Source organism: Lonchura striata, chromosome 3 (assembly GCF_050655825.1).
Source record: "Lonchura striata isolate lonStrDom1 chromosome 3, ASM5065582v1, whole genome shotgun sequence".
NCBI lineage: Eukaryota > Metazoa > Chordata > Aves > Passeriformes > Estrildidae > Lonchura > Lonchura striata.
Genome location: NC_140705.1, coordinates 45,227,879 through 45,241,679, shown reverse-complemented (window position 1 = coordinate 45,241,679; position 13,801 = coordinate 45,227,879). Strand labels below are relative to the sequence as shown.

The 13,801-nt window shown below is 36.7% G+C and overlaps 1 protein-coding gene across 12 annotated transcripts in view; it reads left to right on the top strand.

The window, feature by feature from the left end:
* WASF1 (WASP family member 1) overlaps window positions 1-13,801 on the top strand; it is an 86,440-nt gene that overhangs the window by 49,294 nt on the left and 23,345 nt on the right. For 11 of the 12 annotated variants that reach the window (XM_085575002.1, XM_021553801.4, XM_085575001.1 and 8 more), the window contains exon 2: window positions 8,567-8,727. In XM_085575002.1, the coding sequence (XP_085431128.1) occupies window positions 8,595-8,727 (133 nt within the window). In that variant the 5' untranslated portion in view covers window positions 8,567-8,594. Of the gene's footprint in view, window positions 1-5,931; window positions 6,102-8,566; window positions 8,728-13,801 lie in introns of those variants that run through there. The other variant, XM_085574994.1, reaches the window with a different exon arrangement.

Sequence of the window (13,801 nt, the reverse complement as noted above, 5' to 3'; positions counted from 1 at the left end):
CCATTAATATATCGATACACTGTTTAATTTTTTTTTTAAATTTATTGTAAAATATCATTGCAATTTTTGCTGGTTGGGGTATAATGATTCTCATCTTTTCTGGGAACAATTCACAAGATTTATTTTATAAGTCTTCACTGTAATTTAGTGCTATATAGAAGGAAAGAAATTGATAATTAGTATTTTGTACCTTTAGGGTTTGGATTTGAAGAATACAATTCTATTCTATCTGGTTTCTGGTTATTTACTGGTTTGTAACTTTAAATTACAACAGGTCATTAAAAGATTGGGTCATCATACCTGTAACAAAAGTTTTAGTTTCAAGATACTAAGAAGTAGAATTATAACGAAAACCAAGCCTAAACACCAATTAATTCACATCTAACATCTGGAAATTCTTAAGGGTGTATTTTAATTTTTAATTGACCAAAGAGAGTTTTTTCACCAGAAATTTTAGTCTTTGTGTATTCTGTGTTTTTTATGTTATATGCATTTTGGAATTAAGCTGTTATACAAAAATGTGGATTATAATTTTCTTATTTCTATTTTTGCTTAACATACCTAATGTGAGGGAAATTTGTAAGTCTAAATGTTTCTTGCTGTAGACATTCTAAACAGTGTTACATCTAATTTTGTTCATTGAATCTTGTTGGTAAGCCAGAAGTGTAACTGGCTTAGTTCGTTATTGCCCCCAGCAGTCCTGCTGTTCAGAGTAGGTAGTGTTAAACCTGATTTGTTTTTAATGTTTTTTTTTTTATTTTTTCCATTTTGATTTAAATAACTTACTTATTAAGATGAACAGAGATATTTTTACAGTTTTTGGGAGACAACTGCAATAATGATGGCTGGGATTTCTTTTTTCACATGAATGACTCAAAAGACACCATAGTAAGATGGAAGCTGTTGGGAAGGTAGTGGAAAATAAAGGAAGTAGCATTTGATGCTTAATAAATTGACAAATCAGTAGGTACTTGTTTATATTCTGGAAAATCATAGTTGAAAACAAAGGAAAAAACTTCAGTTATGTGAAATCAAGCTGAGTTTACCCTTGTAAAAAGGATCTGTCTTGAAAAGCCACAGTTAGTGAGCTGTTTCAACTCTCAGTTGTTTGTGAATTCCATTTCATGAATAGGAATCCTGCTTAACAATAGGGACGAGATTTGCAAAATCCACATGCTGTTTATTTCACCCCATTGCGTTTTGCACTTGTATTGGGAAAAAGAAACCAATATTGACCTGAATATTCTCTCCTTGTATTTAGGATACCTTAAGCTTTTGCTCTGTACATGTGATCAGAGTGAAATTTTTCATGAGGGTGAGAGGGGAGGGGACGGGAGGGGAGGGGAGGGGAGGGGAGGGGAGGGGAGGGGAGGAGAGGAGAGGAGAGGAGAGGAGAGGAGAGGAGAGGAGAGGAGAGGAGAGGAGAGGAGAATGTATAAATGATTGTGACAACCTCTCCCACCTGCACACTGGGACAAAAGGGGCCAGAGGCAGCCTGAACAACACACAGTTGGCAGGAATTCCAGACGAGTGGGGACACTGAGGAAAGCCCGAAGAGTGGGTTGTAGGTAGTGGGGAAAGGTAAATGATTTTCCCCCGCAGAATGGGAAATGGTGTGCAAGCCCTGAGGGCTGCACTCACAGGGTGGGGAGTAGTTGCTGCCCGCTACGATGGTGTGTTTTGTGACACAGCTCATTGACTTGACCCAGATTGCAGCTTCACTCGCTGAAAATATGCTGGTGTTCCCTCTCAACCTTCAGGTAACCCCTGTAATTATGAACAGATATGTCAACTTTCTCCTCTGGAATATCACTGCTCTTCCTGTTAATGAGGTTGTGCTTGTTGCATTGCTACTGGGGAGTCGTATTTTGCACTGTTGCCCACACTGAGAACTCTGCTGACACTGCCATCATCAGAGCCAGTGACAGTGGCTATTTAAGATTTTCTTGAAAAGTTAATTTATCAGAGATAAAGCTCTTAAAAGCCAGCATACAAATTATTAATCCCTCCATTTCTTTCCACTCATAGCTTGCCAAAATTACCTTCACTTTGATGATATTAATTCATGGTAGTCACAAGCTACATAGGGCTTAAAATACAGTTTTTTCTTTTCCAGAGTAAAAAATTATTGCCCTTTTTTAATTTGTTTAGCTGAATAAATATTAAACTTTTAAATTTTGACAAGGAAGTAGATGTGGCTGTAGTCTGTGTCTGTGATCAAATCCAAATTGATTTTCAAATATTTTTTGTGTTCTTTAAAGATGAGTGTGCAGATGTATACAGGCATAGGGAGAGACTGTAGTCTTGTGATACACACCTGAGAGAAAATTGGTTGGATGGTAGTAACTGAAAAATAATTTTTTAACAATGTAATTAAGCCTTAGAGATTGACTAGAACTCAAGTCCTACCCATATATGTGACTGTGTTCTCTTCTGCTTATCTGATGTGACAGATGTGCTGAGATGATTGCAGCTTGTTCTATAGGAGGAAAATACTAATTGCCCCAGACAATTAATACAATACAGAAGTCAGTCAATATTAATTACAGAATAAGAATTGCAAATTAATTTTAAATATATTTTATAGTTATATGAAGTAGACTGTTTTTCACAATCTGTTAATTACTGTCTTGCTAATCAAATTATTTCCTATACAATGTTATTGAGCTAGATCCTTCAGTGACCCACTGATATATTAATCTATTCCCGAATAATCTTATGATCAGTTCAGCAACAGAATATTTAGAGAGATTGTTGTTGTTATTACTTGGGTAACAGTATTTTTCGTATTTGTGACTACAAAGAAAATACGACATATTTTAGTGGTGACTCTGTGGTTTATTGAAAAAAGAAATTATCAACTTCCATTCTGTGCCCTTTATAGGCATTGCTCCTTAGGCTGACCAAACTCTTGTGACTAGAGACAGGACTCAAGGGAACAGCATGAAACAGGGGAGGTTAGATTGGGTATCAGGAAAAGGTTCTTCACCCAGAGCATGGCTGGGCACAGGAACGGGCTCCCCAGGGAAGTGGTCACAGCACCAAGCCTGCCAGAGTTCAAGCAGTATTTGGACAATGCTCTTAGGCACAAGGTGTGATTCTTGGAGTGTCCTGTGCAGGGCCAGGAGTTGGACTTGATGTTCATGATGGATTTCTTCCAGCTCAGGATGTTCTATGATTCTATAAATATGTCACAACTTTTTTGGATAGACAATCCAGTATAGGAGGTCTTAAGATGCAAATGATTCATTTTATGCTCATTCTTAAATAGCAGTGATGTCAACATCACATTCCAGTAATATATTCCACATTTATTTTCTTTCACATGCTTTTTAGTTGCAATAAAGTATTTTTGTAGTTAGTTGAAGTTAGAAAAAAATGTTTGAAAGTGAGTTGCAGAAGACTGAGATTTGAGGGAAGTGTTCCAAAGAGAAGATTTTCCATTCTGCGACATGGCTCACAGAAAGGATACCAAAATTGTAAAATTAACCAATTTCTGTTGAATTGTCAATTTAAGATGTCAATTGTCATCTTGTCAGATCTGAGATATATCCTTTAAGGGATGTTAATTACCTTTAGAATTTTTAAATTGTTATGTTGACTCATCAGTAGGTGGCTGTGGCCTACTTTGTTGAGGGACACCACACTGTAGGTGACTGTTTCTTCTTAAATTTGTACCTGGTCTTGATCTTGCATTGAGAGCTGCAGAAAAACAAGGAACACAAATTCTTTGCACATTTACCTTTCATAGTAGAGGAGTGCATTATAAGAACTTCATCTTTGAATTTTCTCCAACTGGTATGACTTATGATGTCTTGTAATATAATTAAAAGAAAATTTACCAGGAGAATGAACTTGGTTTTTTAACTTACTCAATTCTGATTTTACCAGATTTGTTAACGCATTTAAATTTTTTTATTAACTTGTGTATAGCGTAGATGCAGTTAGTACAGGATTATGTAAGCAAATATAAGAACTATTATATATTCTATTTGTGATTCCTAGGGTGGGTGGGGGGAAGTGTTAAATTGATTGTTGCATTTGAAACTGTGGTCTGTTCTGCCAGCAGCTGGAACGTGATCAATTAAATGGGGCATATGAAAGGCATTGCTGTTGCACATTGTTAAAGGAAAATTACAAGCAATATTGTAATACTGAGGTCTAAAGATATATTCTGGAAATGGCTGGATATAAATTTGACTCCATCAAAGCAAGGGCATTCCATGCTAGATTATTAGCATGTTATAGAAAAAAATAATAGATTAATTTTTAAATTAATCTATTTTAAATTAATTGATTAATGCTGAGAAAATAATGACATTTTTAGTAAGGATGAAATGTAACCTAATCAGAAGTAAATTTTTGTTAACAAAAACCATGTGATCATGAAATTTCGTTAGTCATCTGAAAATGAAACTGAAGTGTAATTTAATTTTTAGTTAAATTGTGGGGCAGGTTAGTTCATTTTCCCCACCTTATTGTTGTGTTTTCACTCCTACTTGTCTTACTAGTTAAAAAACCTAAATCATTCCTGTGACTACTGACATCTTAGATTTTTCACAAGCTTCTAGTGAGTCACGTAACATTTCTCCACACATCTTGCAATTCTGAAATATTTCTACAGGAGGGCGTTGAAGGGAAGGTGGTAGCTTGTTTCCTGCCCCAGGGCTCCCCAGGGCCTTTTCTGAGCACCAGCAGCCGGGGACCCTGTCCTGCTCGGAGCCAGGGCTGTGGCTGTGGGGCAGGTACCCTCAGAGCAGGTTTCTAAGGTTTCTGAGCTACTGCCAGCAGTGCTTGAGAGCTGTGAGACAGGGAAATCTCATTCAGCCCCTTAGATCCCTAATAACTGGGATTAGAAGAGGACTGGGCAACACACTCAACAACTTGCTTTTTTGATAAGAAGTGTGGTTAAATCTTGTTAAATCTTTTATTCTGAAAACATTTTAATTAGCTCTCTTTAGTGCCTTGTTCTGCTAGTTTTTTAAGTAATAGCAACTAATTGAAAAGCAACTCGAGCATTTTACCTAGTTCTTGAAAAATGACATATGAAAGCATAGTAGCTTAACAAAAACATTAGGCATAACTGTTATGTACACACAGTTGTATTCTGTACTCATACTCAAAACACATGTGAGGGGGATGAGTTTGTGCCAGCCATTGTGCAAATGAAGTAGCAAAGGGTTTTGCAAAGAAGATTAGAGTTGGCTTCTCGAGTGGATTCAGAGTGCTTCAAAGGATGTATAGGAAGTGGGGCAGAAGAGTTTTCAATAGTGACTCTCCAAATGACATCGGCACCTCTTTGATAGGAGGAGTTTCATTTTAAGATCATTATGGAGTGAAGTACTTCCAGTCAACTGAGTGCAAACTAGTGCCACTTCAGAATAGCTGCCTCCGAAGATTTGCATGGAGTTGCAGGGAAGAGGAGGTAGTTGTGTTTGAGGATTTCCTCGCCTTCCTGAGCTCTGAGCTGGGAAGCAGCAGGGCTGAGGGGAGGGAGACCTGTGTGACAGGAGGAGAGCTGTAAACCTCTGAGGAGGTGTCATGTAACCTCTCAACCGAGGGATTCTCTTATGCACTGACAAGCTGCTTCTCTCTTCTGCCTGCCTGGGGTTGTGAACACTTTCCAGGGCTTACTTGGGAGTGACATGGTAACAGGATTTCATGATCTAGGAATGAATTTTTCCTTTGCTGCCCTAATGGCTTGGGTAATGCATGGCTTGGGAGCTGGGGTGGGAGGGAGGAGGGAGGGAGGATGTGTGCTTTTTTTTTTTTTTGCATTTTGCCTAAAGGATATATAAGATTGTTAACAATGCTTTTTTTTTGTTGTTTTTTCCTCTTTCACAGCTCTAAAGCTACATAATAAACATAGTGATTTCAGATTTTTTTCAGCTTTCTTGTTATGAACTACTTAAGAAAAAATATCTTTTGTAGGAGTGAAGAAATTGTGTAAGAATGGTAAAGTTCCACTTGCTGTTGCACACCTGATACTACTCCCTTGTTGCGATCATTAGTTACAATTAGGAAGGAATCATCAAGACCTTCTATGTGTTTGCAACAAACTGCAAAGAATATGAGGTCCATATTGGACAAATTACCAGCAGGTACTTTTGTTGTATAGTGCATCCTGTGGCAATTAGTTTCAGAATTTATTGAACATTGTGTGAAATGCCTTTTCCTTTGTTTTAAACATATTTAAGTGGTATTTTCCTTTGTTGCCTCCCTTGTTTTATTTCTATGTGAATCTGGTAAATATCCTCTCTTTAGACTTTGCGTAGTTTTCAACTATTAGGAGTATTTTTAAAGGTGTCGGTTATATCTTCTGTTGTTTGCTTCCCTTCCAAGTTTATTCCTCTTTGAAAACTACACCTTTTAGCATACTTACTGCTCCTACTGCTGCCTTTTCTAGTTATAGTATGTGTTTGTGTAGGACAGCCACAACAGCATTATTCAGATAGAAAATGTTGAAAGTGTGAAATTTTATTTGAAAATGTTTATTTACATACTTGTTTGGACCTACTTTAAAATACTTTTCTACATGGTATTTATGCAACACTGTCATTAAAGCAGTAATCAAGAAAGGGCTCAACTTTGGAATTAATATTTAATTGCGTCTGTAGAACACTGCTCACGTATCATTTGTTGTGTTTCTTTGACAGGGGCAAAATGGTTCCTTTATTTTTTTGTTGGGGATCCATGATAAAAAACCTATAGTTAAACATTCATTATCACTTTTTCATTGCTTCCATCTGAGACAGCATTCGGGTTTGCACTTTTTATTTTATCTGGTTTGTGTGTAAAGTCTAGCTTTTCAGTACTTAGGTACTTAGTGACTAGAAAGATTTAGGATACTTCTAGTAAATGAAAGTAAATAAAAATCATAGAATATTTTTGATTGTTCTGTCAAGAAAATAAGGGTGGTAGACATGATGTTAAAATGCAATGAATGAGATGCAATCAGATCCTGGAAACACAGAGGTGTTTCTCAGGTCCACTTAAGGATCCCACCTGGGTCCATCAGCTGTGAGCCCTGGCTTCAGTGAAAGAATATACTCCCGGGAAACCAGGCAAGGAGAAATCTAAGCAGTCTGCGAGGTGAAAGTACCTCTTTACAGTCACCTTTGCATCTTCTAATTCACTGTGCCATTCTAGTTCAGCAAAATTTCAGCTCTATCATGTCCTATTATGCAAAAAAACCCTCTAAGTTTTGACCAAGTAAGGATAACAGTGGCTAAATATATATAAATATATACTGTATATATGTATAAATATGTATAAATATATACTGTAGGGAAAGTGCATTCTGTGGCTCAACACAAAGAACTGGCTGTATCTTGGGAACATTTTAGGTAAGACTTCTAAGCAGAGGACAGATGAAACAGGCGAGCTGGATGGTTGAGGAGCTGCATATGGGTTGCATTGTGGAAAACCTGTTTTCCTTTGGTCTGAAGAAAGCATAATCTCTTCTGCAGTGGGAAGGGAGAGTAAGTTACACCAACACTAAATGTATCCAGTCTCTGTGTATCAAGTGGGAATCTTCTCAGAGTGTTACATGACAAATGTTGAAAAAATACAGAATTTTAGGAAGTCAGCTTTTTGTGAAGAAGAATTTTTGTAAAATGGTAATAATAAAATAATAAAATATAATAATAATATAATACAAAATAAATAATAAAATAAATATAATATATAATAATACAATGTAAAAATATAATAATAATACAGTAATAAAAAAAATAATAAGCAGCACTAATAAGATGAGGGAGGTAACTTGCCCTCTGGGAAACTCTTTCCTATCAGTGTCATGGGTGCAGAAAATTACCAGCCTGGGATTCACAGGCATAGACAATTCTTATGCTGTCTGTAGAACTAGTAAAGACTCTTGCTGTATTTACCATTTAAATTTGGAAAGTGTGAAGGGGTAGGATTTCTGAGTCCTGGAGGGTATTGCACTACAAGTCTACTGTGGAGATTTTCATATTTGGAAGATTCATTGTTAGCTGTATTAATTGTCAGTAGCAGTGGAGGGGGAAGGGCAACATCTTTTCTTTTCCTACCTTGACTATGTATGATTTAGAAGCGATGTTCGGATTAGAAGGGTGACTCCTGCTGGTAGCATGATACAATGAATGAATCTACCTTTCGACTATAATGGACAACAACTAGTTCGACTTCGACCTCATAACAAAAGGACTTTTTGTTGGACTTTGCTTGCACTGAATAAGGAAGTAGTCCATCAAGAACACAATCTTTTTCTAATGGTTTTGGATTGCAGAGATTTTTCCGTCTTTTTTAGGGGATGGGGGGTTTAGGAAAAAACAAAAACTGTAAAAAATTATTTGTCACTTCAATGGAATCTGAATCAGGTAAATATTTAAAGAGAGAGAATGAAATAATCTATCTCTGGGAAAAGAAGAAAATATTTAGGTGCTCACAGAGCAAGGAACTCCATCAGTACTATGGAGCTATTTTTATCTGTTGGGATTAATCAATTTAACTTCAGACATAACCTGAATTTAAACTATTTACAATTAAAATTATAACAGTACTGTGTCTATTTTCTTTGCAGGTTTGCTGGTCCTCTGATACATTTCAGAATGCCGCTGGTAAAAAGGAACATAGACCCCAGGCACTTGTGCCACACAGCTCTGCCCCGAGGTATCAAGAATGAGTTGGAATGTGTCACCAATATTTCCTTGGCAAATATAATCAGACAACTGAGCAGTCTAAGTAAGTACATTGTCTTAATAGCTGTATTTAGAACTAATATATTTTACAGTCACAGAAGTATGAACACCTTTTCAGGTGCTCAGTAGAAAATTGTCACTGGGTCTGGAATGTGGTGCTTTTGTGGGTAGTGTCTAGCATGGATGTCTGTGAAGGAATACTAGGACCTTTTCTAGTAGCACATCTTAAAACACTTCATCCATATATTTCTGCTACCAGAGGAATATGACAGGAAAATATCGCTGGCAATTGATGAAGTCAGTAATTGCTAACCTTAGAGCAATTCTTGAGTAGGGAATATGACTTAATGAGAAATATATCACTGGTTGCTTAATTCTCTCTGCTTAAACCCTTGGTCATGTTGTGGTCATTCAGGAAAAAAGAGGAGTTGCCTTCTGAAATAGTATACCCAGAAATGTAATTATTATATGGTATTTAAAATAGTTAAAGATTTTTCTTCCTTCTTCTCCCTCTGTCAACAATTGTACCCTTGGTGCATTTGAGAGAAGTGAATACTTCTCAAGCTGTGAAACTCTGAAGGGGTTTTGCTGAAAAGACTGATCTCTGGCTTGTTTCTTCTTTAAGTTACAGCAACTTAAAAAGTTGTTAGATGAACCAGCATGATCACATTTTGAATTTCCAATACTACAAGTGCTTTTTAACCACTAGGACGTTACTAAAACTACGAACACATTAAATATTTAAATGTTTGTTAATATACATCTAAAGTATGAAAACTTTTCCAGCTCCATCATTTTCTTAGAGTCACAGGTGATGTAGCCTAATTTGTTGATTAGATTGATTTAATTATTGGTTTGATGATACACTGTATGATGTCTGTTGTGGCAGCCTTTCAAAACTGTTAGGGTGTCATTAGGTGGAAGACTTAATTGAGGACATTGAATTATGGAATTAAGACAGGAATGCTTACAGCATATAAATACAAACATTATTAATATGTTAATATTAACATATTAATAATGTTCATATTATTAATAAACAGCAGCAACAAAGGAAAATAACTATTTGAATACTCTTCAGTGAACCAAGAGCATATCATATCAGGATGCAGTATATGATCACTATCTGCGGTTTTGCTTCATTCTGCGAAAAGCCCTTCCCAAACTACCTGCTCATGTACTAGGTTCCCATTCCAAGTCACTCTTATTAATGTTGTGTTATTTTATTTTAGTTTGTTTATTTTAAAAATTCGCACTTGATTATAAGCTTCATCTGGGGAGTTTGCTTTTGTAGGTGGCATGCCAAATATATATTTGCCATTTTCATTTGGAAGTATTATTTGACCCTAAAAAACCCAACAGTAACTTCTATCTCAACATCATGGTCTCGGATTCACTTATTGAGATTCAGGTGGTTTTGCTATGTTTTCTTGGTATACAGATCTCATATCTGATGTTGTATGTACTGCTGCTTATGAAGAGGTCGGGATGAAGCAATACTAAAACAGAAAGGACTCAATTAAGGAAGAAAAAAAGAAATTAAGAATATCCGTTGAATGCTCGCACTTTTATTACATGGCTTGCCTAACATATAGCACAGAGATACATTTGCAAGGGAATGTAACCATATCTGTGTATACGTCCTCTTTGTAAAAGCAGCGTGGTTCTTCCGTGAAACATGCATTCATGTATTTATACCGAGTTTTTGTCTGATACTGTGTGTGTTTTCAACAAAAACAAAACCCAAACTTTTTTCCTGCAATTGAAATAGAATATGTTTTGCAAACTATTATTTCTTAGCAGTACTAAAGACTCTTCTTTAAAAATGGGGATCATGTTACAAAGGTTTGGGTACTTGTGAAAGTATTTTGTTCCAGAATTCTTTCAGCTTTTCTGCCTGTTTATGCTAGGAGCAATAGCAATACAACTTCAAAAATATTCAGGAGTTCTGGAATAGGAATTTTGTGTCTCATGCTTACACCCAAATAACCAGTCTTCACTTGGTGCGTCACTGTCAGGGGTGTACAGCGAGGTCTGCTGACATGCAGATAAATTTTAGTAGTTGCCTGTGAGTCACAGCTAGCAGGCATGGTTTTGCAGCAGTCCCCTGGCAACCAGCTTCTCTGCACTCCTTCCCTTTTTGTTTTCCATGGATAATGTGTATGTTTGAGAATCAGCCTTTAAGTTGTAGACAAAATGAGCTTTACTCTGAGGGTGGAAACTGAGAGCTCTGGTAGGGTTTGTTTCCTTTAAACTAAAACTGCTTTTGCTGGTAAAGTTATGCAAATTTAAATGAATGGTCTTTGACCTGATTAACAATCAGTCATCTCTGTCTCTAAGATTTTTCATTTACTTACCCTCAAATAGGGCATCAATCTTCTGCCATTATGGTTATGATTCTCAAGACCAGGCAGTCTTAACCTTTGTTCTGACATGATATGGAGAAAGAATGCTGTTGTGGAATTGGAGCCACCAGTACTCTAAACAATACCAAAAGTCATTACTGAGAAAAAATAAGCATAGTGTTTTGTCACGTAAGTCATTGTATCTCCATTTTTGGAGATATTAACATCTCAACTGGATTAGTCAAGCAGCTGGATCTAATTGGATCTGCTTTGCACAGGGTGTTGGACTAGATGACTTTTGGAGGTCTTTTAACCTGAACAGGATTGTATTTCTATGATCTTGGATACATTTAAATAGGATATAGAAGCAGAAACAATACTTTTGAAATGACAGGAATTCTGTTTTCCTGTGTTTCACTATAAAATTTAAAGAGGTTTACATCACTATGTCAGTGATAACTACCATGTGTCTCCATAAAAATTATCAAACCTTTCATAGCTTATTTGATGTGCTGCTTCTAATTGTTGAGTTTGAGAAATTTTTTTGACCTTTAAAAGAAGTAGAGATCAAAGGACAAAATATTTATTTCTCCTTTGAGTGATAGTCCTTGCCTTTATCCCTGAAGCATGAAAACATGTCAGTCTGTCATGATACAACATACAAAATTGCCAGTAAGTAATTTTTTTTCCCCGTCTATTCCCAGTCTTCTCTTACTTCATAAAAGTATCTGTTTTCTGACAGCTTTTCTTAGCACTGTGGCAGAACAGAAACTCTCTGGACAACAGCAACAACTGTTTTAGTTTCCTAGCCATTCTTCCTAGTATTTCTTTCTGACAGGATCTGCTTTGAGGAAGTGCTTACCTAATGTTTGCAGCAATACTGCACATACATTAGTACTCTCTATACGTTGGTGTAATGTCAGGCCATAACATTCCCCTATACATGAAACACAACTCAGAGCATTGTGCAGCTGTGCCATTGTTAGAAGGCAGATAAATAGTTCTCTTGTGTGAATGTAGCCTCCTCATTTTGTTCACAGCTATTGACCAATCTTGTTTTTCCTTTTATTCAGCTGTTCCATGGAAACAGAATCTCCGTACCATGTAAGAAACTTAACTGATGGGGTTTGTTCTCGGCCCCGGTCTCTGACACCTCCATCTAAGGAGGAGAACATTTCTCTTTTTGAGTATGTGTCTTTAATATTTGTATTGCAGACATTCAGACTAGGACTTTTATTCAATCATAGCAAGATGTCATTCCTCATTTTTTCATTTACCTCTGCATAACCAAAGAGAATGCTGCATAATTCTGCTAAGCTAGAGTGCCTTATATGTTAGTGAAAACAATTTTCACTTAACATTGAACCTTTTGTAGCCTTTTCCCTATTTCTCTCTTTTCTATGTAGTATATCTATTTTTACCCTGTTCATCTAATTCTTTCTTTTCCTTGACCCTTATTTGTTAGTTTTCAGGAGTGAAAGCCTGACTTTGGAGCAAATAATTTCTCCCCCTTATTTTTTCATCTCAGATGTGCTTAAGTTTTCTTTCTTATTTTTTGCTTACCATGCCTTCCCCAGAGGTGTTCATCTTGTGAGAGACACTTTTCTCATATTGTGAGAAACACTTTTTCAGCTCAGGAAAACCTTTAGTTTGTTGTGACTTAAGTTATTAACATTCAGTAGATGGGAAATATTTCTCCAGAAATACCTAGCTGTAAGGTGTTGGGACTGCAACTTATTTTTAGAACCAGGCCTCCTGAGCTCAAAGACCAGCCTCTCTCTTCACCTTGTGTGTACAACATCTTCAGCACATGGTAAGGTTCTCACGTGCTGCATGATTGGAAGTAAATGTCTGCAGATCTGCAGCTAGAGCTTCAGTCAGTATTCCAGAACCCCTGTGTTGCATCTTGCCCTGCCCATCCTCCTTCTCAGTGTGTTCAGGAAAACATTCCTTGTGAATTTTCTTCATTAGTCACTCCTCTTTATTCATTAATATTACAATTGCCAGGGAACACAAGTGTTCTTGCACACAAGGGGGTAAGGAAACTGATGGACTTGAAAATTAAATGCTAACTCAGCTTGAGAGAACCCCAACCTCTCAAAATCTGCCATCTGATTTCTTGATGTTATCTTTGCAGCAGTGGCAATGTGACACTGTTTTGTGTCCATCCCAAATGGTAATGCGAGGATGAACAAGGGGTCAGTAAAGTTTCATTGAAAGCAACTATGTTTTAGTAGAAAAAAGTCCCACCTGTCATTCTTGGCCTACATAAAGCAGTGAGTTCGGGTTATGTTAGAAATGAAAGGAAGAGCAAGACATCCCTGTGAAATGATCATTAGCACTGCTACTTTCCACGTAAGTTCAGCTCTCAGCAGTCTCTTTCACAGATTTCTGAATACATAATGGTAATCTCAGCTAGTTTACTTGATAATATCCTCAGTGGGTGGTAACAAATGGTATCTCAGACTTCCATGGCTGAAGAGTTTCGAAGGCTGGCTTCTTTTTGGATGTCAACAAGAGGCATCAGACCTGCTCTCGTTAAGGTCTTTAACAAAGTTTATTTGATACTTCTAATGCCCTGGTCAGGTTGTCTGATAAACATCTGGTTTAATTTTCCTGGCTAAAGGAATCAAGTTGTCTCCTCAGTACTCTGATACTCCTACTATAATGCCCTTACATTTTCATAATGAAAATGGACTGCCCTCACATTTTCATAATGAAAGTTCCTAATTAGCATCAGTGCTATGTATTTAGTATGTAATTTTGCAGAGC